At 39.3% G+C, this 27,366-nt stretch overlaps 5 protein-coding genes and 3 non-coding genes across 13 annotated transcripts; 3 read left to right on the top strand and 5 right to left on the bottom strand.

Moving 5' to 3' along the window:
- Window positions 1-175: 175 nt before the first annotated feature.
- LOC135640707 (VQ motif-containing protein 22-like) lies at window positions 176-982 on the bottom strand. The gene has a single exon (XM_065155406.1). It carries the CDS (start codon window positions 980-982, stop codon window positions 176-178), a length of 807 nt encoding a protein of 268 aa, XP_065011478.1.
- Window positions 983-3,156: 2,174 nt separating this feature from the next.
- On the top strand, window positions 3,157-9,087 carry LOC135639780 (protein SCO1 homolog 2, mitochondrial-like). 2 transcript variants are annotated; one of them, XM_065153683.1, is made up of 8 exons: window positions 3,157-3,467; window positions 5,871-6,003; window positions 6,140-6,215; window positions 7,130-7,336; window positions 7,886-7,975; window positions 8,069-8,201; window positions 8,299-8,423; window positions 8,555-9,087. In XM_065153683.1, exons 1-7 carry the CDS (start codon window positions 3,391-3,393, stop codon window positions 8,405-8,407), a joined length of 825 nt encoding a protein of 274 aa, XP_065009755.1. In that variant the 5' UTR covers window positions 3,157-3,390; the 3' UTR covers window positions 8,408-8,423; window positions 8,555-9,087. The 2 variants fall into 2 exon arrangements, with proteins under 2 accessions (XP_065009755.1, XP_065009757.1); XM_065153685.1 differs by having other exon boundaries at window positions 3,452-3,467; window positions 5,871-6,019.
- An 814-nt stretch (window positions 9,088-9,901) lies between these two features.
- LOC135584404 (elongation factor 1-alpha-like) lies at window positions 9,902-12,629 on the top strand. Of its 5 annotated transcripts, none has more exons than XM_065153680.1 (4): window positions 10,002-10,059; window positions 10,186-10,257; window positions 10,861-11,336; window positions 11,426-12,629. In XM_065153680.1, the coding sequence occupies exons 3-4, from the start codon at window positions 10,875-10,877 to the stop codon at window positions 12,305-12,307; spliced, it is 1,344 nt and encodes a 447-aa protein (XP_065009752.1). In that variant the 5' UTR covers window positions 10,002-10,059; window positions 10,186-10,257; window positions 10,861-10,874; the 3' UTR covers window positions 12,308-12,629. The 5 variants fall into 5 exon arrangements, with proteins under 5 accessions (XP_065009750.1, XP_065009752.1, XP_065009753.1 ...); XM_065153681.1 differs by lacking the exon at window positions 10,002-10,059 and adding an exon at window positions 10,383-10,409 and having other exon boundaries at window positions 10,203-10,257; XM_065153678.1 differs by lacking the exon at window positions 10,186-10,257 and having other exon boundaries at window positions 9,902-10,059.
- A 2,738-nt stretch (window positions 12,630-15,367) lies between these two features.
- Window positions 15,368-17,205, top strand: LOC135641783 (FCS-Like Zinc finger 7-like). Its single transcript, XM_065157492.1, has 2 exons — window positions 15,368-15,807; window positions 16,800-17,205. Exons 1-2 carry the CDS (start codon window positions 15,497-15,499, stop codon window positions 16,954-16,956), a joined length of 468 nt encoding a protein of 155 aa, XP_065013564.1. The 5' UTR covers window positions 15,368-15,496; the 3' UTR covers window positions 16,957-17,205.
- Window positions 17,206-21,103: 3,898 nt separating this feature from the next.
- Window positions 21,104-21,175, bottom strand: TRNAW-CCA (transfer RNA tryptophan (anticodon CCA)). Its single transcript has one exon. It is a non-coding gene; the product is annotated as a tRNA-Trp (tRNA).
- A 451-nt stretch (window positions 21,176-21,626) lies between these two features.
- TRNAW-CCA (transfer RNA tryptophan (anticodon CCA)) lies at window positions 21,627-21,698 on the bottom strand. The gene has a single exon. It is a non-coding gene; the product is annotated as a tRNA-Trp (tRNA).
- Window positions 21,699-21,906: 208 nt separating this feature from the next.
- TRNAW-CCA (transfer RNA tryptophan (anticodon CCA)) lies at window positions 21,907-21,978 on the bottom strand. Its single transcript has one exon. It is a non-coding gene; the product is annotated as a tRNA-Trp (tRNA).
- Window positions 21,979-23,911: 1,933 nt separating this feature from the next.
- Window positions 23,912-26,620, bottom strand: LOC103986702 (proteasome subunit alpha type-4-like). Its single transcript, XM_065154447.1, has 2 exons — window positions 26,480-26,620; window positions 23,912-24,862 (listed from the first exon to the last, which is right to left on the bottom strand). The coding sequence occupies exon 2, from the start codon at window positions 24,859-24,861 to the stop codon at window positions 24,109-24,111; it is 753 nt and encodes a 250-aa protein (XP_065010519.1). The 5' UTR covers window position 24,862; window positions 26,480-26,620; the 3' UTR covers window positions 23,912-24,108.
- Between the last annotated feature and the right edge of the window lie 746 nt (window positions 26,621-27,366).

Here is a 27,366-nt window from a genome sequence, read left to right as displayed (position 1 = left end):
TGAGATATATATATATATCTCATTACTGCCTTGCACCACCACATCTCTTATAATCTTCATGTGATATCTATCTCACTGGAGATCTACGGCAAGAGCTAAGGTAAGCACATTAATCATTGTGTCAACACCAAAACCAATTAGGTTGAAGCAGTAACTCAATCTTCCTCCTCTTTGGCTATCTACACCTCTTCTTTATCTCCTCCATCATATCTTCGCCTTGCAGTTGCTCCTTCATATATACTTCTTGCTGCAGAAGAATATGTGATGACGAACGTAGTTGGTAGCTTTTGCTACTGGATGAACGATGTCCATCGCTACTAGTGGTGGCATTGGAGATGCTATTAATGGCAGTAACAGCGGAGCTAGAATGAGCAGGGGAAGTAGAAGAGATGGGAAGGAAGGAAGGAGACTGGACCTTCTGCATGAAGGGGCGAGGGAGCAAGAAAGAGGACGCCGGCAGTGGAGGGTCAGAGTAGGAACGGGAGGCAGCGGCAGAGTGGAAGATGCCAAGGCGAGCGCCGGCGCAAGGGGAGGGGGAGGCCGAGAAGGACTGGATGCCGGTGAGTTCTTGCACCATGGCGCGGAAGTTGGAGGCGTCGGTGGTGAGCACCGTCGTCGGGGCACGCCGTGACGCCCTGCACCGCTTCTTGGAGCTCCGTTCCGGCGCAGGTGTCGCAGCAGCGACGTTAGACTGGTCAGGCAGTTGTTGCGCCGGTGATGCACCGACGCCAGCGCCATGGGAGACGGCGGCAGATGGCGGTGAGGAGGAAAACGTTACAGTGGAGGGGAAACTGGTGAAAGGACGGGTGGAGAGCGAGTCGAAGTGGTAGTCACCGTAGTAGTAGGGTGATGGTTGCAAGGTGGCGGCGTCCGAGGTGGCAGTTCTGGAGCGGAAGAAGGCGGACAGAGGAGCGGCGGGAGAACCAAACTCATCGTCGCCACCCCCGGACGGTTGAAGACTGCTACTCTTAGCTGAGTCCATTAAACAAACAAGAAATGGAAGCGAGAGAGAGTGAAAGGGATATCAGTGGATCCTTAGAAGACAGCAGCAGAGATGAGCAAGAAGAGTTCTCAGCTTCGTTGCCTTATTGGATGAGCTTTTGGTTGAAAGCCGGCAAGTGTTTGAGAACAACCATGGATCTTTCATGGGGTTTGGTAACGAGAGAGAGAGAGAGAGAAGAAAGTGTCAAACTTAGGCTTCCTTCCACGACAAGTATCTCCTAAAAGAATACAAATATGCACTTATCTCCAATTATGTGCATCATTTACTTGATTCATCGTATTATTGGATCAGACACAGTTTGGATATGGGATGACCAACTCTGACCTGAGCACAATTCATTTGTAGTCTAGTGGAACCTTATCTTTTGGAGCATGCAACATCTTCGGACATACCATATATACGTAGCCATCAATGGAGCCTAACACACTCCCTCTCTCCATGTCAAGTTAGGTCCATGTCGAAATCCCTCGATTGGCATATCACATTGACCATTCATGGAATGGCGCCCACTCGAACACCATGTCATGGCATGGATCGTATGATGAGGATAATGCACCACAAACGTCCGGTGGTGAGAGACACACACCGGTTGATAAGTCGCAGTGACTTGTCACACGGATGGACTTATATCCATATGCTTACGAGCTGCTTGCCTCACAGATGATGTATGTTCTTAAGCTGATGTTGAATATAAAGATTGTTCCTCACAATCCTCACCAAATACCAAAGCAGATGGGGATTTCTAATCTGTTCCGTATGGGGAGATTTAGCATGAAAAATGCTAGTGAATTAGCTTTTCCATATTGGAGTTATTTCTTGTATAGTATGATATATAATTATTTAAAATTCCATCTTTTTTCCTCTAATGTTTTTGGTCTTTACAAAATGTAATCAAAGGGATATATTTTTTATCCATCCCTTTCTAAAATTGAAATTTCCAAATTAAATTATTTTAATTTATTTCCTAATGTGTGATTTGAAATTCAGAAAATAAATATCTTAGTATGAGCCATTTAGGTAAAGATATTAAAATAAATAATAATTATTTTTTATATTAAATTATGATTATTTTTAAAATATCTTTACCTAAATGATTCATAGTAAATTGAAGCTAAAATATTTATTTTCTAAATTTCAAATCAAAAGTTAGCAAATCAATTAAATTAGGAAAATTTGAATTAGAAGGCTGCTGTTCATTACATTAGAATACAACATTTCAGAATCCTAAAATATTATATTAAACTGAGTTCAGCATGAACTGCAGAAAACTTGTGGCAATTTGGAGAACTCAGCAGTTGCTGCAACACTTCTACTGATGCAGCAGTTTAACGCAGTTCAGTTGACCATTGTTGGTCGACGTACAAAATAAATAAGGTTAATTATATATTATTATCTGTAATTAGTTATTTTGATATCTTGATTTTTATAATTTTTAAAATTATATTATAAATTTTATATTTATGAAAATACTAATTTTACTGATGAAAAATCGAAGTGAAACAAAATTAATATGTATTCAATAAAATACTCTACGGTATTTTAACGGCACGAGGAGAAACGAGATTGAATATTTCACTTTCGTGAGTATAAGAAACGTAATGTCACTTTTAAAAAATATAAGAATCAAAAATTAAGAATAATTAAAAGCTAATATCTAATTAGCTCAAAACATATAGATCATGAGGTTTTGATTTCCCTTAAAGAAATCAATTCAAATTAGAGTCATAATCTTCAATGTAAATCTCTTTTATTTCTTTGCTTAGAAAGTGTTTGGGGGAAGAATAAAAGTATTCACATTGTATGATGATATAGCTTATATAAACAGTGAGGCTTGTCTTGAGCACCAAGTCATGTATTTGGCCCCCGAGAGGGAAGAGTCAATGAAATCATATGGCATGCCAACCTGGTCCGTAGCAACGTGATTTTTCGGGTACGGGTCTAACGATACGGGATCCATCCACTAAGCTTTTCGGGTCGGTTTTGGATCTTCCCAATATGTTGTTATCTTTCATTCGATGCTGATTATGAATGATCGACAAACGAATGGTTTACCGTTTACTCTTCTTAGATCGAGTCGGATGCGGATCCTTAACGGGTCCCGTAACAAAATGATCCGTTGACAAAGTGGATCTTGGGCCTCCACCATTGGGTTTCTGGTGGGAGTGCCGATCCATGCGACGCCTTAAGACCCCGGAGACGCGGAGCGAGCGAGCGAGCGAGAGAGAGAGAGCGCTCGAGCTCTTGCCGAGAAGCTCAAATCTTCGCGTCTTCTTCTTCTTCTTTGAGTCATTGTCCTGTTCCCTAGATGGAGGAGCTCTTCTACTGATTTGCCTTCCCGTGTTTCCGCCGGTAGCTTCTCTTTTCAGTTTTGGTTTCTCTCCGGCGACATGATCCGTTCCGCGCTCTGCAGCCTGTCGCTTCGTTCGGCGCTCAACGTCTCCAGTCCTTCTCCCTGGCGACCTCGGTGATTAGTCTGTTTATCTTTTCTTTTTGTCTATCTAACTTTGTTTGATTGGTTGTGCTTGCAATGCCCGACATGTGTTTGCGTTAATTCCTTCGATTTGGTCCAGAAAGAGCACTCAAAAGGTGCTTCTTGGAGGTGGTGGGTCGTGAGTCATTGTAAGCTAGAGTCATAAGCCGCCCCTGATTCGAGACTAATAACATGTAATTACCTAATTTTATTGTCGAGTCCATTCAAAGTCACGCACGGGTCAAGAGTCTATATGGGTGATACGAGTTTTCACAGGTGTTATTGCCTATCACGCTGCTTATATTTACCACGCTATTTGTCCCTGCCAGTGCGGAAATTCATGGGGATGCACTATGTATCATGACCTTGATGTGAAAACCACGTGGGCCAAGCCTGCATAAAGGAGTAATTAGAAGTTCCTCTCTTGGGATGGATAGAAATACACCAAGTTTTTCTCTTGGCATGAGTAGCACTACATATGATAAGTCCCAATATGGTCCATACACCTCAAAAGGTTGTTGCTTTGGTATCGTATTTGTTCGATCTAGGCCGAAGAACTACATAGGCTAAGCCAAAAAAAAAAAAAAAAAAAAGGTGTACACAAAATTCAAAAAGTGCTTGAAGGTCAGTAGTGACTCGTATACTATCTAAGCCATACTATATCCGATGTGGCACTAATTAAGGTATCACATTGATTGCAAGATTATTTAGGTCCAAATTGGGGGAGTTACTCTTTTAATGTGAAACTAGAGGCCTTCAGACAACACGAGACAGTGTTTGAGATGAAAGATGATTGAGATTCATCAAGTTCTATGGATCTTTTTTTATTTATTCTACTCCACATTGATTCATGACCATCTACTTTCATATAAAGGCAAGTGGTATTTTTTGTCTGACACTTCATGCCATATTTTTATCGAGGTTTATTATATTTAATCAAAGCATTATATTATAGGTATTTTTTGTCTGACACTTCATGCCATATTTTTATCAAGGTTTATTATATTTAATCAAAGCATTATATTTACTAGAAAACTAAAAGGTAGGTTTATCGTGCATATGTAACCCATCATTTTCCTCTATAAATCTAAAAGGTTTGTCATGGATATGTGTGCACTAAGTTCCAAACTATGCAAGGATGATATAGCAAACTATTGGAGGAAGATATACACTTGCAATTTGCTTTACAATTGTTGGGGTCATCCAATTGGGAATCACAGCTTTGCTTAATTAACATAAATAGAACTCATCTTAATCATGAGAGTTTGGAACAAGTAGTTATAATTTCCTACTTTTGGGGTGAGTAGAAATTCGTATACTAGTCAAATCTATCAGGTTGGCCTGATAAGGGAATAATTAAATCGTGGGTGGGCTTTGATGAGGGACATACCGAATTGGGCTGTTACATTATGTCTTAATGCGGCATGTACACCTTGAGAGATTGTTACTATGACATTATATTCTTCTTGATCCAAGCCCAAAAAGCCACATGAGCTAGAATTATATCTATCCGAAGTGGAACTAATCATGGTATCACATTGATTGTAACATTATTTAGGTCTAAACTGGGGGAGGTGCTCTTGTGATCATGTGATGTCAAACTAGTGGCCTCCAAGAGAGAAGTGAGACAGCTTTGAAGGTTCTTCACATTCTGCAAGGTCTTCATATATGATCTATTCTACTCCGCCTTGATTCATGATGATCTACTTTGGCAGAACAAAGAACAAAACATCTGGCACTTCATGCCATATTTTTTTCTAGGTCTATCGTACATTTGTACCCCATCTTTTTCCTTGATATTGCTAAAAGGTTTGTCATGGATATGTGCACCTTGAAGCTATGTAAGGATGACAGAAACAATCGTTGGAGAGATAATCACTTGTGACCTCGTTTACTATTCTTGTGGTTATTCAATTTGGAATCACAGCTTTTCTTAATTAACATAAATGGAACTTGATTAACATTTGAATATCTAAAGAAGGCATTTGTACCATGGTGGCACATGCTACCATGGTTGATGACATTGCCTTCTATGAATGTCTGGTGGAGGCAGTCAACCATGGTGGCATGTCCAACTAAAGTTTTTGGAATGAAGAGACAGGTACCTCCTATCAGAGGTTCCAAGTCAAATGAGGTGAATTTTGAACAAGGTGAACCACGAATGAGAAAATGGTGCTGAAGATGCATCTTATTAAGATGTGGGTATAATTGCATGAAACATGACTGGTTTTGTTGGTTCTAAGATGCAAGATTTACTTCTGGTGACAGATTCTTGTATAAATTGATATTGTTAATGATTTGTTTGGGAGTTTGCTAGTGACTATGCTTTCTTTGCCCAAGAACATCCATATATTAATTACATATTTGAAATTTCTAATTGTGCTCATGTTGCTGTAGGTTTTATCCTTCTCAAAAATTCGAACCTCGGTGCTATAAAAATGGATCAAACTTCGGGAATCATAAGCTACCAAAACAAGTTTTAGAAAATGATGAGCCATTGGCTTCTCGGTCATGGATAGCTTATGTTATTGTACGCCGACGGAAAAGTACCAATTTGGTTTATGATGATAGATACTGAAGTCATTTTTTTGTCTCTTTTTGTATACTTAATAGTTATTTTGTGTTGGATGTATCATGATTGAATTGATGTATTGGATTTCTCACAGCCCACCGCGGTACTATTGATCGCTGGAACTGGCCTGTATGTTCATTATAATGATGAAAAGCGAGCAATCTTAAAAGGTAAAAATCTTTTTGTTATTAGGAATCTTTGATATGTTGTTTTCTGCCAAAAAAAATTGCTTGACTGCTTTTCTGATGACAATATTTAAGTTTTGCTATCTGAACATCCATTATAATTGATCAGTTTAAGAGCTGAAACAAATCTAGATGCAAATATAATGACCTTATCTTCTACTTATCTTCCTTCTTGAGCAATATGTATATTATTTCTGAGACATCCAATAGGTTTTATGAAGCAAAATTATTTGGTTTAGATTGTGCAGTTATGCATCTGATAGCTTTAGATTTACAGTCAAATTCCATTGCAACATTTGCAACAAAAAAAAAAAAAAAGAAAGAAAAACAGGCACATTGTTAGGTTATTAAAGATATCATCATAGTTAATGAGAATGAATGATTAAATGAGCCATGGCCATAACTTCTTATCAAACACAATATACTGCTTGAATATGGGCAAGAACTATATTGGCTCCAGACAAGTAACCTAATGAATTCTACTGCATCAATCATCACATTTCCATTATTGTTATATCAGAATGATTTTAAGCGATTAGTACTCCCAAATAACTAGACAAGGACCAATACCAAAAGTTAATGTAACACATAAAAGTATCAGTGGCATAACATTTAACTCATTATAAAATGAGCAATATGTATGCTTAAGTTACTATAACTATGTAATCATTGTGCATACTCTTCTTTATTACAAGTTAACACATGATTTATGCAGTCATCCACAGATAATTGGGACCTTGCATCTTGTTGATAGATATAGTAAGACAATGATAAATTTAAAGCAAGGGCTTTAGGAAAAAGTTGGGATCTTGCCTTTATTATATCCCTATTTTTTTTCTTTTCAGATATTCCAGTGAGATATTTTACCAGTAACTGTCTCATCTACATATTATTGACAGGTTCAGAACAAAGTATTGTTTACGAGAGGAATAATGTCAACAGACCAGCAATTGGAGGGCCCTTCAAACTGTTTGATACTGAAAATAATTCTGTAACTGAATCAACCTTCCAGGGAAATTGGGTACTCATGTATTTTGGGTACACTTCGTCACCTGATGTTGGACCAGAAGAAGTTAAAAAGATGGCTGATGTTATTAAAGTATTAGGTGAAATTTTTTCTTGCATATCTTTTGGTAGCTTTAAAACATTTTTTGAAACAACTTGAGTCTGACTTTTTTATTAGTTGTATTTTTTTATGATAAATATGTCTAATTTTGCCGGAGGTAGGACGTCGCTGATAAGGCCCATGTAGAATGTCTTTGTGTTATGTGTTAAGTGTCATTATGGTGAAAATAAACCCCTTCACACATTTCTATAAAATCATCAGTCAACTTGGATGATTTGTCAGAATGTATGATCTTTTGTTAATTTTTTTCATCTGTACAACCATAAAACAAGAAAATTTTCAGCCTGATCGTCTTGATTTGATAAGGAAAAAAGGGCAGACATTTAACACTTCTTCTATTTGAATGTCCTGAATAAATAATAATGCTGCAGCTGAGCTTTAGCCTAGTGGTTAATTCCTCTCTCTAATAAAGGGTTAAGTGTGTGGGTATTCTAACCAGCTTGTCATGTGACTTTATTTCCTCTTTTTCCTTGTTATGTGATATAGCATAGCTGATGATCATTGTTGATAGAAATTTACCTGTAAGCAGAGTCTGAATACAATTTCAAGATTAAACCTGTTTTTATCTCCATTGATCCTCAACGTGACACCTGTGCTCAAGTCAAGGCTTACCTAAAAGGTTAATTGTTTGATCCCTCTTACCTTTTCTCCTCAGATGGTTCTGTGATTTTGCTGTACTCAAGTTCTCACTTCTTTTTCTGTGTGATTTCAGAATTTGATCCAAGAATTATAGGACTAACAGGTCCTGTATCCTCTGTAAGACAGGCGGCACAGGAATATCGTGTATTCTTTAGGAAAGTTGATGAAGAAGGCCAAGATTATCTTGTTGAATCTTCAAACAACATGTAATGCTCCTAAATCTGATAGTTTTAGGTAGGAGTCATGCTGAGTATCATTGACTGCTAAACATGGACATGATGATACAACATCTTGTAATGACAGGTACCTGTTAGATCCCAACATGGAGGTTGTCAGGTTTTTCGGGGTGGAGTATGATGCACGACAATTGGCTGATGCCATAATGATGGAGGTGAACAAGGCATCAAGATGACCAAATAGCTACTATTGTAAGTGTTCTTAAGTGCCATTTCTTTGTCGGCAGCACTGAACTTGTTGCAAGTATGCAATGCTTTCTTGGTAGTTTTAGTTTTTTTTTCCTTTATCTCATTAATGTGGCTCACTTGGTGCATTGTTTCAGTTGTTTCGGAAAGGATGATCCAAGATTCCAAGTTATGCGTTGAAACCGAGTTGAAGCAGCTTCTGACCTTGTGTGGTTGTGGTATTACATAGTTGGCAGAAGCAACTGCCTTTCTCAAGTTACATCCATGCTGATGGCTTACATGCTTTCTTTTTCTCCATGCTCTAGTAAACATTGATTGTTCTTCACATTGCAACATTAGGAGTGAACAATTCCTGAATTGGTGGTTCCCAGCTTGAGTTCAATATAATTAGGGACTCAATGTGCTGAAGCTGATTCTTCACATAATGGATTTCATGCTTCATATGCAGTTATTTTGCGGATGTATACTAGTATGGTGATATTTAATCTAGCAATCTCATTGCTTGATGCAGAGATGGAAATATTGGAGGCAGCAATTCCAAATACAAAGGGTGATAGAAGAGTGACATCTTATATCCCCTCTTATCTTTTGCTGAGAATATTCTCACTTTGTTCTTTGATACTAGTGATCTGCCTTTAATATGAGCAGCTTTGTGCTTCTGTTCTTCTGATGTCCATATACTACACAAGTATTCATTGGAAAATGCCACTGGTGCACATCACAAATTGAACTTATGGTCCTTGATTCGATTCTATCATATACATAACACCAGAGATCAACTCACCTTGGAGCAGGCATCCAAGGTTGGATCTTGACAAGGGCAGCAGCCAAAGGTGAGATCTTGAATACGAGTAGCTAGCCAAAATTGGCTTTTCATCAAAAGAGTTTGTGGAGAATGGAGAAGATACAAAAATGGTGATAGATAGAGGACACAAACAGTAGGAATAGGTGAGTTGGATGCAATGTGTAGCTCAAGTTAGGCTCTAATAATGTGCCAGAAAATTTCATGTTGTGGTATGTTTACTAAAACGAAAACCCAAGTGTAGATATGGCCGCAAAGAAGGCATCTTATGTATGCACGAGTCTAAAGATGTCATCATGATGACTACAACTTGAAATCTTTGGCATGCAAACAATGGTGCCTCCATGTGATCTTTATGTCGCGGTTAGGTGGTGGTGGCCAGCATTGGACATCATGTTTGCTAGATTTTGTGTATTTTTCGTTTTGATGGAATTCATGATGTTTGACTACAATTAAGAAAGATTGACTTCGACATGCGATGATAATATTCTGACATGGTGTTAACAGTGATCCGATAATTTCGTGCTGGTCCAATATCCATAACATACACCAAAGCCATCGATAACCTTCCGATTATGATCCAACGGCGCAGATCGTACCGATATCTACATCATTCGGAGCCAAAGCAACCCGGATCCGGATCAAGTATCCCATTGTGTCAGTGGAATGATGTTTCTGCTCATACGTTTCCCATTGAAGCATAAGGGCGTTTTGGTAATCGAGTAGCCTATAAGTATCCAGCTGCTAGGGTTCGGACACCACTCTCATCGCGACATCCGTGGTCGAGGAAGCCGCCGCCGATCTCTCCTCTTCTCCTCCTACTCTCTCGGGGTCTTTGTGGTGAGGCCTTTTTTTTATATTATTATTATTAAGAGTTTTCTTTGGTCGATTTTGACGCCTCGAATTTTCTGATTGACCCTGTGGTAATTCTCTCTTTAGTGATTTGTGATCCTGTTTCTGTCCTAGATCCGAGACGTTCCGGGGGAACCTCATGTTGAAGGAGGGATTTGAAACGCTTTCTTTTGGATGAGAAACGCTGTTGGTTTTGACTGATCTTAGTGATTCACTTTAGCGATCCATGATTTCATTGCTTAGTGTGAACATATGAATATAATATCTATAATGGGAGAACGATGCTCACGGGTTGCAGTTTTCCTTTGCAGATCATTTTCGAGGTTCTTTTTAGAAGGGTTTGTGCTTGAATTTTTACTATTTTGTTGATGTCATTGGACTTTGTAGATTAAAGGCAAGTTTTTTTTTTCTATATTTTTTATTCCTAGTAAACTAAAGGAGGTAATGAATTAACAATTCTGAACTTGGTGATGATGGTCTATGTTGTGGAATTACTTATTTAGCTGGAAAAATTAGGTTCATTGTGACAATATCTGGGGGACGTTGATTAGTTTAAGTCAAGATTATGACATGAATTGTAGCATCAAACATTTGGGTTTTCTCTTTTAACCTCTATAGTTTCAATATTATTTTTTATTCCTCTTCTGCCAAGAATGAAGCCATTTTTGCTATCTAATTATTCTTTTGCAGTAATTTGCTTAATCTATAATGCTATAAAATAATATGTAGGATATTTTTAGATTTGATAACGACACAAACGTGACTGATATATGTGCATGCTATTTGCAGTTAAGAAACTTGCAATGGGAAAGGAGAAGGTTCACATCAACATTGTGGTTATTGGCCATGTCGATTCTGGTAAATCGACAACAACTGGACATCTGATTTACAAACTTGGGGGGATTGACAAGCGTGTTATCGAGAGGTTTGAGAAGGAAGCTGCTGAGATGAACAAGAGGTCATTCAAGTATGCGTGGGTGCTTGACAAGCTGAAGGCTGAGCGTGAACGTGGTATCACTATCGATATCGCTCTGTGGAAGTTTGAGACCACAAAGTACTATTGCACTGTCATTGATGCTCCTGGACATCGTGATTTCATCAAGAACATGATTACTGGAACCTCTCAGGCCGATTGTGCTGTCCTCATTATTGATTCGACAACTGGTGGTTTTGAAGCTGGAATTTCTAAGGATGGGCAGACTCGAGAGCATGCACTTCTCGCTTTCACTCTTGGTGTCAGACAAATGATTTGCTGCTGTAACAAGGTAGGAATTTAGTGTTCGATTGCATCTTTGGATGAATGATGATCTCTTTTACCGGATAGCTTATTTAACATTTGTTCTATTCATGACAGATGGATGCCACAACCCCCAAATATTCCAAGGCAAGGTATGATGAAATCGTCAAGGAGGTTTCGTCCTATCTTAAGAAGGTTGGTTACAATCCGGAGAAGATTCCTTTCGTGCCAATCTCTGGTTTTGAAGGCGATAACATGATTGAGAGATCCACCAACCTTGACTGGTACAAAGGCCCAACCCTACTGGAAGCCCTTGACTTGATCCAAGAGCCCAAGCGACCCTTGGACAAGCCCCTTCGTCTCCCCCTGCAGGACGTGTACAAGATTGGAGGAATTGGAACTGTGCCTGTAGGCCGTGTCGAGACTGGAATCCTGAAGCCTGGTATGGTTGTTACCTTTGGTCCTACAGGTCTCACAACTGAAGTTAAGTCTGTGGAGATGCACCATGAGGCCCTTCAGGAGGCCTTGCCCGGTGACAATGTTGGTTTCAATGTCAAGAATGTTGCTGTAAAGGACCTGAAGCGTGGATTCGTTGCCTCGAATTCCAAGGATGACCCAGCAAAGGAAGCTGCCAACTTCACCTCGCAAGTCATCATTATGAATCATCCCGGTCAAATTGGGAATGGCTATGCTCCGGTTCTTGATTGTCACACCTCTCACATAGCTGTCAAGTTTGCGGAGCTTCTGACCAAGATCGACAGGCGATCCGGCAAGGAGCTGGAGAAGGAACCCAAGTTCCTCAAGAATGGAGATGCAGGGTTGGTGAAGATGATTCCGACAAAGCCGATGGTGGTCGAGACTTTCTCCGAGTACTCGCCCCTGGGTAGGTTTGCTGTTAGAGACATGAGACAGACGGTTGCCGTTGGAGTTATCAAAAGCGTGGAGAAGAAGGATCCCACCGGAGCCAAGGTTACCAAAGCAGCCCAAAAGAAAAAATGAAGGGAGGAGAATTCTGCGTTAATATTATTTGGAGTGATTTGCTGTCTTAGTATGTGTCCTGGTCGTCTTTGTCAGTCCATAGGCACTGTATCTGGTGTCTGGGTGCAGAACTGGGTGCTCGACAGGCGGTGGCAGACATAAGGTCTCCCTGTTGTACTGGTGTGTTGCTGTTTGCATATCTCATGATAGTTTGAGAATGTCTATGTTCTGAACTGTGATCTGCAGCGAGTTGCGATGTGTCCCGTCACGTATTTGCACAATTCCATTTCGTAGTATGTATGATATGATATTTTACTAAATAAATCTGTCGGGTGAAGTCTTCTGTGCTGTTGTTGTTGGTACGTTATGACAAAGGATCTTTAAATCAAGGTTCGTAATATTGTATCATATCGGAGTTTCGATCTGGGCTCGATATCTGTCTGGTATCGGACTGGTAACAGACGGTCCGCGTACCGGAAGCCTATCGTACCACCCAGTACGGATCGATACTGTAAATCATGTTGAGGTTGTGCTATATATGAGTCTGTAACTAAATGATTGTTGATGTTCATGCTGCACGATGATCACAGATCCAAATAAATGCCTATATATACATATTATTTGACGTATGAATGCGTTATATCAATGATAGTGGGTGTAGATTGATGTTGCCTATAATTGTTGTAAAGAGGGTCCAAAGTAACCCTACTCCAATTAATATATAAATAAATAGCAAATAAATTAAGTTTTTTTATTTATTTAAATAAATAAATAAACACCAATAATTGAGCGCCAAAAGTGCACAATCGTCATCGACACATTTCGCAAAGTCGAAGTCTCTCTTCCCTCGTAGCATGGAATCAACCGAGTGGTGCAGTCGTGCTACCGTCACCTCTCGGTGAGAGCAAACGATCGTTTTGCCTCCCATCCCATCATTGTTGCAACGCGACCAAGAAAAAGTGTGGGTTGGGGTGGTGAGTTTGCTTAGGGCGGAAGGGTGTGGTTTTTGTTATTACTATTACGGACGACGGGACGTGTCGCAAAGACACGAAGTCGACATCACTCGGATTGAGACTTTGATTAGGTCGAAACATGGATGCATTTGGTCGAGACAAAGATGCAACCGATTCGTTGACGAGGAAACCGCGAGTGCGCACGTTTCCGAATCAAGCTAAAACTTAAGTCGCGATTGGAAGACGTGTCGTACGCTCAGTTCCCTCACGTTTCGTCAGCCACTTGAGTCGTCAGATTTATGGTCGGTATGATTGAGCAAGCATCATGTCATGTTGAGTTAGTATCCCTATGTACAAGATATATGTGTTATATGAAAAAAAATAAAATAAAATTCACCAATAGTGATATATAATTAGATTTTTTTTATTAAAAATATAATTCTAAAAACTAATAATAATTATGTAACACCCTACGCCTAGTTTCATCCACACTCTACATCCACTCCTATCCATAAGAGTTCAGTAGAAAATAATTAATATTAAGATTAACACATGCTAAGTTATTAAATAAAATTATAGGGTTTCCATGTACATACTATTTTTAACATCTGTATATAATTATAATATATAATCAAAGAAAAATATAAATATAACATATCCAAAAGTAATACACGTACATATACCCGTATATCATCATGTACTCATGCTCATTTCCCTACCCAACCACTTAGAAGGGGTACTAATGTGATTACCTATAAAATATGATTTATATTTTTATCTATAAAGCCTTTATAGTTTTATTTATGCCAACATACATTATGTCATGTATATAATATTTGAAAATTATTGACATAAGATATTTAATGATTGACTTTTCATCATATGATTTTTTTTATCAAGTATAACCCTACATCATAGCATATGTAAAATAAAGAAGTAAAATTTTATGTCGAAATAATTCAAAATACTTATATGCACTTTAGGAAACTTAATATATTCATGATCTTTTACTTCTCTCATCGTAACAAATATATTTACTCCTTGCACATCATCATAATATATCCGTACACTTCCACACCATATATTATAACAATTATAACATATACGTGTACTTTCTTACCGTATATCATAATATATATGCATATTCTTATTACCATAACTTAACCTCATATTCAAATCAATTAATACATTTTGGCTTGTTACATTATATTTGAAGTATACATTAATACTTATGTATACTTAACTAATATTTCATAGAATACTAAAAATAATATTAAAAAAAATATAGTTCAATCTTAAAGTTGAAAACATGAAACTGCCATTTATCATATTTATATTTACGAAATCATATCAATAAGTGAGAATACTATATATATATATATATATATATATATATATATATATATATATATATAATTTATATTTTTACTCGTATACTAATTATAATTTAATGTGTGTAAGTCTTAGATACTATAAATTATCCTTAATATTCATTGACAGGTGTGCATGGATGATGTAATTAGTTGATATACCTCTTAGAATTCACCAACATCAATAAATTTATTATTGGGTTTCCTTGGTATATCTGAAATTAGAAAATTCGAAGGACTATTATATTAAAAAAAAATCAAAATAATAAAAAATTGACTAATAATTGTAAAATAAAATAATATGTCCAATCTTAAATTTTGACTAATAATTGGAACATGAAGCTCATGTGACTTCAATCCACGTGGGACCCGTCCCATGATGTGCTCCTTTACGAACACGACACATGGATGGATAGCATGTCACCATCAACGATAGTACACGGCTCCTTATCCCAAGAAATTAATCTCACTATTAATGTCTAATTATGGCTTTGTGTCCTTAATTTTTGGGTGGTATAATTACCACTACGGTAGATAGGCAAAATAATAGCATAATTTTATGCTAATCAAAGATGTAGATGCCATCATTGCATGTCTCGTTGTCATCCCCTCCATCTTAATCCCCCTTTTTATGGGCTCACTCGCTAATATAATCTCACTGAGTGATCGCTTCTCAAACGCAATAACAATGATGATCAGATCTCAACGGACGGTCCAGATTCGTAGTTCGCTTCCTTTAATCGTCCACTTTTGCCTTCACCAAACCCCTCCCTTCCCTTTCGCTCTCTGCGGTCTTCTCACTGCCTCCTCTTCTCGCTTTCGCTCACCGCCCGTTCACCTCTCTGGACGTACCGCTACGCGCTTTCTCAGCGAGGAGACGGATAGAGATGCTGCTGAGGAAGCGGCCGCGGCCGCCCATGCGGCGGACGACGAGCATGACGGAGTTCGCGGCCGAGGTGGAGGGCCAGGTGACCGCCGATCAGGTAGGGGCCGAGAACCAGAGCCGCCACCCCCACCTCCTCCAGAAGCAGCGGAACCAGCGGCGGGGGGAGGAGGCTGCGCTGTGGAGGAGCGGCGGGGCCGGGGGTCGGAGGAGGAACTCCGGGAACTTCGCGGTGGTGGAGACCGCTTCCTTTTTGATGGCCTGCGGCCTCTGCAAGCGCCGCCTGGGCCCCGGCCGCGACACGTTCATGTATAGGTATTTCCTCCGCTCCATCCGTGGCTCTCTGCCTCAAAAGATCTATCTTTTTGGGGGGTTTTCTCGCTGTCTCGACGAGGAAACATTGAGATCTCTTCATGCATGTTCATTTATTGCTTCGATTCGTGAGTTTTCGCCTCAAATCTTTGTAAAAATTCCAACTTTTTAGTTTTTGTCTTCTTATCTTGATGAGATTTTGCTGTGGAATCATGGAGATGCTCGAGTGCATGTGCATCTGTCCATTTTAGTGCTCTTTATCTTGCTTGTCTCCTTAAAGGTTCAATTTTTTTTCCTATTCTGTTGGTGATTCTGAGGCGAAGTTTATGGAGACGATGAAGTGCAGGCTTGATAGATTCTTCTTTTGATGCTTTAATCTTGATTCTTCCTGCTCGAAGATGATGGATCTGCTGCGGTCAGCTCAGGAATGTTTCGCTTGTATTACTGCCTTTCGAGGTTGTCTCAAACAGTAGCTCCTCACTCATCAATGTCTTTTGCTCTTCCACCTCTTGCAAACACCGGCCGATCAAGTGCTACTTATGCAGATTTTGGCAAGGGGATGATTGCAGTTCTTTCCATTTGCCTTATTAATCATTACCAGTGTCTTTGTAGGATTTAGGATTTGTGTGATCTCTTTCTGATGTCATTCCATGCTTAAACTTCAGGCTGATCCACATCTTCTATTCAGCGTTCATTCATCAAACTGTTGCTTTAGAGGACAAAACGCTGTATATCTTCATAGTTTCTGATCACAGTACACAGGAAGCCTTGACTAAAATTCTCTTGGATCCTCCTATGGGACTTTGTTTCATGCCGATGATAATTTCTTAATGGCTGGATAACAAAGATCAATGATCTTTGCTGCTATTATTCTTATTTTGCATGAGTTGTACTTCCATAATTCTTTTTAGTACTTGCTTTGGCATCATGTTTCGAAGAATCCTAATTACACCATTGCTGTTTCGCTGTATATCTATTGCATCTTTCTTCCACAGGGGTGACATCGCATTCTGTAGCCTCGAGTGCCGGCAGCAGCACATGAACCAGGACGAGCCGAAGGAGAAGTGCTCCCTAACTTCCTTGAAGGATACTCCCCCGGCGACCAATGGCTCTGAGAGTTCCGACGGTGGTGAAACTGTTGCTGCCGCTTAGTTTTCGACCGGCGTATCGTATCCTATCGTAGTTGCATATTGTGAATGCCATAAGACAAAAGTAAATAGATGTAGCTGAGTGTTTCCATGGTTTTCCAGCATCATTTCAGGTGCTGATGTGCTTGGCAACCTTTTTCTTTTGTTGTTGTGGGAGAGTGAAAAGGGACTGTAGCATCGTTTTTAGATATTTGAAGAACATGTTCTGTAAACATGATGCTAAAGCAATGCCAAACTTTATCTTTTTGTGATCTTTGGATGAAGAAGTCTCTATACCATCTTGCTGGCTTATCCTCTACTGGAACTGTATGCTCTTTCTTTAGGTGGTTCTGATTGCCTACAACTTCTGAACCAAAATGGATGGTGGTGGTATAAAATGGGAATCATATGTGTCAGGTGATTCCCATCCTTTTCTTGTGATTCTTGCAAGCACTTTGAACCCATAAAACTGGGACTGCCACAAGCTTTGTTTGAGATTTCATCTCAATTCCAATCCTTTTATAAAGGTTGGATTTTGTCTGACAACAGGACAGTTGATAATACAGTTTGTAGTTCAAGAAACTACTAGAATTTGAATCAAAATTACACTTGTGATTCTTGCTTAATGTTATCATACTGATGTTCAATGACTTTCCCCTTTTGTTGGATATTGTTTATGAGAAAAGAAGATTTGAAAGCAAGGTTTTTGTTTGTTTTATGATGTAGAAAAATTGTATTTCGAGCTACTTCTTCCAAAATATTTCAGAATGAAAGAATGAGTCCACCCTGGGAAGAACCAAACACCTCCCTCTTTCAGATCAGACTTGTGTTCATTTTCAGGAGGACAAAAATGAGATAAAAACAAGTTTTTTGCTTGAGAAATAGGAAAAGAAAGTTGAAGATGAGTTGCATAAACTTACACAATTTTCCTTTCTGCAGGTAGAGAAAGCTAGAGAAGGAAGGAAGTAAGTCTGTGGTTGGTGTTTCAGCACAGATTTGGAGCTCCTCCAGCCCTTCACCTAATGATGCTTAGCTCCTCACATCAGTGGAGACAAATCAAAGCACTTGTCACCTCCACAGAACCCTCAGTTGAATGGTGGACAGTAGGAATCTGAGGGTTAGGTTGGTGTCAGCTTGCATGGTGTGGGGTCCTCTTCAAGTCTTAAAGAAGAGGGAGGGGGAAATAATAGAGACTCCTATGGAGGTTTTAGTTGTTTGAGAACATGCAATTGGAGCCACCCACACAACACAACTTTATCACCACCAGTTGAGCATCCTTCACATGTCCTCCTCCACTCTCATCAGTCTCACATTTTGCTGTGTGACTTTGATCACACACTACCCTTCCATTCATTCATTGAATGGAATGGTGCTGAAAAGCTGCTGTGCTACCTCAACAGAGAACTCACTGTTTTCTTGCAGAAATGCATATTGTTTTGGCATGCCTGTCACTGTAAACGCTTTTGCTTAGTTCCCATTTTATTGGATAGCATGACAAGCCTCCAAAAGCTTTCACTACACCTAATATTTCTTTTTCCCTCACCACTTTTTCTAAGTGTATCGAGTTTGATACATACTGATGCAATGCGATCTAATAATATCTTTGAGTTTCCATTGCAGATGCCTTCCGATCTAAATCTGCTCAACAATCTCTGCAGAGGTCTAAACATGGAGAATCATATTTTTCATTGTAAAGGGTAAGTATGCCATTCTTTTAGTTAATAATAGCATTGCATCTGAATTGACTCATATTTCATGAGAGCTTTCTTAGCTATGCAAATGATGCAGATTTCAGATAAGCATACTATAAGATTTATGATAGGGTGCTTCTTCCAAAGAACATATATAGAGGTGGCAGTAGACCTGCAAAATATATGCTATGCATTTATTGTGTGTGTGTGTGTGTGTTTGTATCATGTTGCTGGAGACGCTGCAGGAATCTGTGATGTGCATCCGAGTTGAATAGTTTAAGGCTTTAAGCTAGAAAAGGTTGCAGGGTTTGGAATCCAATGGCCTGCCACAGGGAAAGCTGTCTCCTCTTGTGCATCATAGCTTGTCTTAGCTGAGGAGGCCATGCCATTGTTGGCTCATTAAACAATACTACTCTACTGTAGGTAGGCTTCTTAATTGTACCAACAACCATGGCATTCATCAAATTGCATTGCTTATGTTTGTGGTTTAGGTGATCAATTTTTCTTTTTCTCTATGCTTTTTGTTTCATTGAGAAATTTACTTTCACTAACTAAAAATTTTTCTTCTTTTTTTGTGTGGTGTGATCTCTCTCACAATGATGAGGAAAAAATGTGGTATTGAGCTGCATGTTAAGAGTTTGATGAATTGTCGATAGCCGCATAAAGAACTGTAATAAAGGAGATTTTTGGAGACCAAAGTTTGCATTCAGATGGAGCTGAATTCAGCATGGTTTAAGCCAAAACAAAAGCTTTGCTACCTTTACAATTGCATCAGTATGGAAACTAATGCAGGGATGTTTGACCTAACAGTGGCAAGGGGGATGAGCCTGTTTCTTCCGGTTTCATTTCACATCGAACCTCTCCAAAGCTATCAAAGATCAAGATCAAGAGTTTCTTTTCTTCATGATATTTTGTACGTACAACAAGTCCTGTAACACTCCCGATTAGTCTCAAATTGGAAGTGGGTAAGATTAAAATTGACTTATAAGGGTTTGATAAGTATATTATTATTAATTTTAACTTAAGTATTTTGATTAATGGTTTGAGCCCAACAAAATTGATAAGCCGACTAACCTATTAGGCCTGAGTCACGATAAGTCTAATCCCTTGTTTTGTACAATAAGATCAAGAGTTTCCAAATTTAACAACAAGAGTTTTGTTAAATTTGAAATCCAAATTGAATTATTTCGATTTCGAACTAAAATAATTTATTTTTTAAAATATCTCTCGAATTAGCCATTTGTTAAGCTGTTGAAAGAGTAAGATCCATTCTTTAGAGGGAAGGACATTTGAGTTATGGTTTAAGATTCTAGAAATCATATTCTGATTTGATTCGATTTCAATTCTTCATCAATATGATATTTAGTTCGACTCCAATTCAAACAGAATTAGTTTATACTGTTGGTAGCAAGCGAGGAAATCTCTTTATTCGAAAATCCTCCATTCTATTAAGGAAAATCTTTCTCCTAATCTATATAAATAAGAGAGGGATATGTTAATATATTTAAGTTAAAAAATTTTCAATAAAACTTCTTCAATAATTATTTTTATTTTTTATTATTTTTATCAGTAGGTTTGTAGACTCCTTCCCTATTTATTTCCTATTTACTTCAAAAGTACTTGCTATTCAAATCTTCTACCCCGAGAATGTTTGAGTAACTCTCATTTATAGCACAATGAAGTGTGATGTGGTCCATCAGCTAGACAACATGCCTCAGGTAAAACAAGTTGTGTTTCCAGTTAGGGTTCCTGTGAGAGAGAGAGAGAGAGAGAGAGAGAGATGGTGTGTTCACAGTCATACTCTACTGGCTGGCCCATGTTGCAGTACAAAAGCATCAACAGAAGGAGTAACACCAGAGTTAGAGTTTAGAGTGGGAACCTGTAATAATCAGGGTAGGCTGATTCCTCCATGGAATAGGCTGACTTGAGAAAAGAGAACACCACCACCACCATATGTGATCTCTGCAATTATTTCTCCACCACCATCATGAAAAGGGCAATGCACCTGTGGTGGGTGATTGATAGGTGATAGACTGCAAACATGATGTGGTTTCAGCTTGCTGTCCTATTCAGTGTGACAAAGCTTATATGGATGGAATATGATGATGATATGTTGACCTCTGAACTATTATGAGGAATGACATTACCTAAGTTGAGTCTTCTGTTGATTCGTCTCGATGCTCGTGGTCAGGTAGGAACTCCAGGCAAACGACGCGTGGGTCGTCGACGCCTGCCTGCATTGCGATTGGAGGGTGAGATTCGCCACCGTCGTGGGGCCCACAACGGTGGAGTCGAGAGAGAGAGAGAGGCGAAGCGGGTTGCGTGCGTCGGTCTTCGTCTACCTGTCTTTGCTAGTGGAGGGTGAGATGGGCCCCATTGTGGGCCCCACAACGGGATATGCTGCGATCGTTTGATTGGCATCGGACGGCTAGGGAGCGTGTCAAAAAAAAAGTAAGCGTCAAAAACACATTGCCTGGGATGTGAACCCGACGTGAATCGAACACGCAACCTTCTGATCTGGAGTCAGACGCGCTACCATTGCGCCACGGATCCGAGTTGCAATGGTTATCCACGTCAATATATAAGGTGTTGAATTCAACCAAATGAGGCGCGCGTCGGTCTTCGTGTACCTGTCTTTGCTATTGGAGGATGAGATGGGCCCCATTGTCGGCCCCACAACGGGGGATGCTGGGATCGTTTGATTGGCATCGGACGGCTAGGGAGCGTGTCAAACAAAAAAGTAAGCGACAAAAAAACATTGCCTGGGATTTGAACCCGACGTTAATCGAACACGCAATAAGATGGTATAGCTGGCCACATCGATATAAAAGGTGGTGAATTCAGACGAATACGGTCTTCGTCTACCCGTCTTGGCTATTGGAGGGTGAGATGGGCCACCATTGTGGGCCCCACAAGGGGGGCTGCTGCGATCGTTTGATTGGGATCGGACGGCTAGGGAGCGTGTCAAACAAAAAAAAGCGTCAAGAAAACATTGCCCGTGATTTGAACCCGACGTGAATCGAACACGCAACCTTCTGATCTGGAGTCAGACGCGCTACCATTGCGCCACGGATCCGAGTTGGTATAGCTGTCCACATTAATATATAAGATGGTGAATTCAGCCTAATGAGGCGTCATCTACCTGTCTTTGCTATTGGAGGGTGAGATGGGCCACCATTGTGGGCCCCACAAGGGGGGAAGCTGTGATCGTTTGATTGGCATCGGACGGCTAGGGAGCGCGTCAAACAAAAAAATAAGCGTCAAAAAAACATTTGCCTGGGATTTGAACCCGACGTGAATCGAACACGCAACCTTCTGATCTGGAGTCAGACGCGCTACCATTGCGCCACGGATCCGAGTTGATATATCTATCCACATTAATATATAAAAAGACTAATACTATGTTTATTCGAAGCATCACTTCAGCGACCAATTTTCTGCCTCATTTACATGTCAAACATTCTCAGGAATAAGAAGCTAGAAAGTCCTGCTTACTTTGGATACCTGAATTCACTTGTGGATTAAGTTTGTTGCCTAGATTGCTAAAAGATACTGACAAACAAAGTTCATTGCTTACTGCATGAGACAATTTATATGGATGGTATAAGAAGGTCCTCTAAGTTACTAACATATACAGCACCATATGTGGAATTTGGCATGGGCACATCTCCAAAGTTTCCCTGGAGTCCTCATGATTGAAATAATACCCTCTGTACAGCTCTTCAGTCATCATTACTGCTGATGATATCTTGGAAGTGAAGTTGACCTCATCTGTACAACGAGGTCATTAATTTCCAAAGACTCTGCTCAACTTTCAAAGAAGTAAATTAAATATGGATTAGTGAAATATAATGCAATAATAGCTTGTATCCTTTGCCATTATTTGTGCACTTTCTTCAGAAGCATTATGGACATCCAATTTTAACATGTAAGATATTTCCAACAAAGTTAAAATTGATGATGACTGAACTGATATGCCTCTTGCTTGCTCCATCAGAAGTTATTATTTTTCTTCCTAGAACAAGCCTGAACCATCATTACCAAAACAAACAAATACACTCTGGCTGGTAATGGGATCAATCAGCCTTGAAACAAGCATGATTTGGCAAATCTCTCTGTCTCATTCCCACTTTTTTATTATACATAAATTAACAAGATTGATTGTACACTAAAGACACACTATGAACCTCATAATTAAAAATTAAGAATGTTAAAATTCCATGCATATAGTGCTTAAGAAAATGATGTGCTTTAATTATTTGGTGTTTATCAAAGAACTTACTAATTTAATTTAAATTTCTGATTACCCTTTAATATGTTGAGGTGTACCAAATAGAAACTGTAACAACATGGATGTACCTCATATTTGTCTTAATTGTTGGGAATTACCATAATGTGTAAGCTTGTCAGTAAAATTGCATTTAATCCAAAAAACATTAAAAATGTTAACCTGTATGGTATGAATCTTAAGAGCAATGGATGGTCAAAAGCAGATTGCTTGTAAAGATCCAGCCGTCAAAAACATCTCCAAAATCATCCTGAAACAAAATTACAACATTAGTTTCACCAGTTTAGAAACATACAACATTTGATCAGCAAATATATCTTACCTTATTGACCTTTGTAAAATGATTATGAGCTGGCCTGTCTTCATCAGTTATCCTTCTTTCTCCATCCACCGCACATGCCAAGGCAATACAAATCCCAGAAAGCATTAATACCACCATCTTAAAATGATCTCTAGCACCCATTTGCTGTGGCCATGGCTCCCACAGTCACTCTCAAATTGTTTAGTGCCCATCTCTTCTTGTACTGTCATTGTTTCCTAGATGTAGCTGACTTAGGCATCTCGTTATGCTCGGTCCAATTAAATGCTCCAAAGACAGGTCTGGAGCACCACCAGCGGAGTAGACATTTGCAGTTGGCAGTGCTATATACTTTCTCAATACATATGAAGTATGAAGTACAATAAGAAGATTTGATGATTTATTGGGAAGGTAATGATAACCAAGACAGATTGCATTATTTTCACATGTCTACAACTTGCCTTGATCATGTAAAGCTAATAAAAGAGCACCGGTTGTACCAGAAACTCAATAGGCATGAAGTAAAATGTCATGAAAGAAACCATACCAGTTTTTCCTACTCTAAGACACAAGATCCGAAAATATGATAATGACACCGATCCTTAAATAAACAAGAACATAAGCAGAGTAGAATGCAACTTATAAACTGTTACCACATGTTTTGAAGCTCATCCTATCCATAGCAGTTGCATCACAGAAGCCCTTGAAAGACGAATGTCATACCCCAATTATCTGAATTGACAGTTCCAACAACATGGAAAGGAGAAGTATGTCTAATTTGGAGAGTTTATACATCAAAACATAAATATGACAATCAGTTCTAAACAGGTATATAGTAATGCTCCAAATGCTAAGTTACACATTTTCCAATGGTCCTAAAAGCATGCACCAGGAACAAATTTATGTGGATTCAGCAGCAGCTTGGGTCACCCCACACTTCACCAGCAACCTCTCTAGCAGCTCCGGCTTGCACACCTGATATTTCACCTCTCCAGTGGGCTCTAGAAAAATCTCTGCCAGTTCAAGTTTTTCTGATGTCAGGCTCGTGCTGTCCATGGTCTTTCTCAGAACCTTCAAAGCGAGCTGAACCCCCTCCTCCCTTGTAATTTCATCCTTATAGTCTTGCTTCAGCATTGACTGTGCTGCCTGGTTGTTGGCACCAATTGCTGCTGCCTTCCATCCGCTGTAATTGCCGCTAGGGTCACTCATGTACAGCTGGAATCCAAAATTTTTGTCCCATCCTGCAAAAAGAAAGGAGACACCAAAAGGCCGGAGGCCACCAAACTGGGTATAGCCCTGCTTGGTATCACAAAGTGATTGAACCAGCTGCTCAACAGGCATGGGCTCCTGATAGGCAAAGGTGTAACGCTGGGCCTGCACACGGGCAGTGTTGATAAGGATGTTGGCATCAGACATGATGCCAGCAACAGCACAGGCAAGGTGGTCATCAATCTTGTACATCTTCTCAGTTGACCGGGATGTCTGGAGAAGTTTTGAGGTAACCTTCTTCTCGCCAACCAGGACAACACCATCACGTGCTAGGATGCCAATAGCTGCCCCGGCATTGCCAATGGCCTCCATAGCATACTCCACTTGGTAGAGGCGTCCTTCAGGGGAGAAAATTGTTGTCCGGCTATCGTAGCGGCGAGACATTCTTAAAAATGCAGAAAAAAATAGAGCAATCACTTCAATTTTTTGGAAACAAAGTTTAGCATATAATTCCACAGGTTTGCTGCATGAGAAGGTAATATTGGTTGGAGCACTCCTATTTTGTGCCCTGGACTTGAACTCTTGAAGGTAACATCGATAACAATCTTTGGAGAGATAGTTCTCTAATACACCGATGGATAAGTAATTCGACTCATTCACATACAGATCACGAATGTTTGGAATCTATATTATGCAAGGAGACATAGCTTTTCCTAATTCAAATTGAAGGATGATATCAAATCGATCTATTTTCTACGTCATATGCATAGTTAGCACCCTCTTATGTTATATCGGAAGGTTTGGTGTACAGAAATCCAAAACCAGTCACAAGTTTGAGACACAACAGAGCTGTTTGCCATAATTACAAATAAAAGAAAAATAAGGGTCATACAACTAAATTGTTTGGTGTCACAATCCAATAACTTCATCCACAGGATCCCATGTTGATTCTTTATTTTGAATTGTACAATGTTCACTGTATTTATTTCACCAACTTCTGATACTAACCAAGACTATTTGCTCTGAGATCAATTGCAATGGCAAAAACTAATTGAAGTACCAAATTATTGAGTACATTGTTGAAAGTCATGGATACTAACATATAAATCAGAAATCCTTCACAGGATAAGACTAAGAAGCATTTATACATGTATAAATAAGAATGTCTTGTAAAGGCTGACTGTGTTATGCTATAGAGTGAACTATAAAATTGAGAATAAGATCTTCATCATAGAGCCAGAAACTGGTAATGCTTGCTTAACCAAATGCTGTCAAGAAATAAAAGAAGCTCCATGCAAGAATAAAACCTTACAAATTAGACAATAATTTATAGGATAACTATAAATTAAAGAAACTATGTATATGAACAAGCAGGAATTAGATCCCGGGTCGATTCAAGCTTACCAGTTCTATATTTTTGCAAACTGTATCGCCAGTTTTATATTCCATCGAATCATAAACAACGGAAAGAAACATTTTTAAGCAAGAGAGAGTACACAATCCTTCTCAAAATGCTACACGATTATGATTAACAAGAACATTGGTCCATCTTAAAGTGTTAAACAATAAAAAAGAATTTCAATCATGATGGAGAATTTATAATCGAAAGCTTAGAACAAGCGACTACCATCTCGAACCAATCAACACCACAAAATGTCTATATTATATGACTAAAATGGACGATAAGTCCAAACACTCGTTCGAAGTCTTCAACTAGCAACAACTATCACCAACCTGATCAAGATTTAGAGAAATTACAACGTATATCATATCAATAACATAAAATAAATATTGCTTCTTGCACTGAAACGAACGACGAAGAAAATTTCTGTCGGTTGAGTACAAAATTGAGAGATCAGACACTGAAATCTATCAGTTCTAATATAATCATATTTCATCCAACTTGCATCCAGATCTCTCACTTAACTATGCTTATAATGCAACATTGTAACCCTAACCAAACATCATACTCAAGTTCCATGACAAAAATGCTGACAAGGTCCCAACAATAAGATTACAGCTACCGGGGGGCGAGGGAGGGAGGGAGGGAGAGAGGCTCTACCTGTGCTGTGATCTGGTCTGGTAGTAGCTGATGGAAGTCGGACGAAGGCTGAAAGGAGCGCGGGAGCCGCGAAACCGGGGTGGAATCTGCGATCGGGGATCGGGAACAGAGATGATGGGGACTTAAGGCTTTAGATCTACCGTTGAAATTACATCTAACGGTGGATAAAATACTCTGCACCCTCGTTTTCGTAGATGGATTTCGTTTGGGCCGCCCAAAACAGCCCATCAGCTCACTCTCTCCCCATCAAATTGATCTCTAATCTTAAAGCTGTGCTAGCGGTCACGAGCCCATCACCGCTGTCTCGCACCATCGAATGAATGTCTAATCTTAAAGCTGTGTTATATATTTTGATCGTTGATGAACCTATGAATCACATATCAGTTCAAGAAAACACACGTTTTCTTGCACAGGCAAGACAGACTAATGGAGGACAGATGAATGGTGATGGTATCGGGAACCCACAAGTGAACTGGCTTGCTCTAAGGCAGCTTCTTGCTTCAGCTTCCATCACAGCAGAAAGCAATGAGATCTTGTGAAGAAAGGAGTGGGGGGGGAATCGAGCATGGAGACAATGCATGAAGAAAGAAATACACCTGCAATCAGATTACAGAAATCATCAGAAGACCACTGAAAGATATCCTTTCTATGAATTACAAGGCTAGTTCTTCTGCTACATCTCAAGATATCTTTATGGTGAACGCATGACTGATAGCCAAGGAAAGAAACACAAGTGAAATAACAAGAAGAAGATCCAGTGGCTGTAAGAATCAATCAACACTATGCAATGAGCATCGATCGTCGACTCAACCATCAGGACCATCATCGAAGTTCAACTTGTAGCTCCTCGAGTCATAAGAGAGACAAGGTTTTCTTCTCTTGATGTT

This window comes from Musa acuminata, chromosome BXJ3-6 (assembly GCF_036884655.1).
Source record: "Musa acuminata AAA Group cultivar baxijiao chromosome BXJ3-6, Cavendish_Baxijiao_AAA, whole genome shotgun sequence".
In the NCBI taxonomy this organism is placed as follows: Eukaryota; Viridiplantae; Streptophyta; class Magnoliopsida; order Zingiberales; family Musaceae; genus Musa; species Musa acuminata.
The sequence above is the reverse complement of the archived record's forward strand: the minus strand, read 5'-3'. Positions and strand labels throughout refer to the sequence as shown.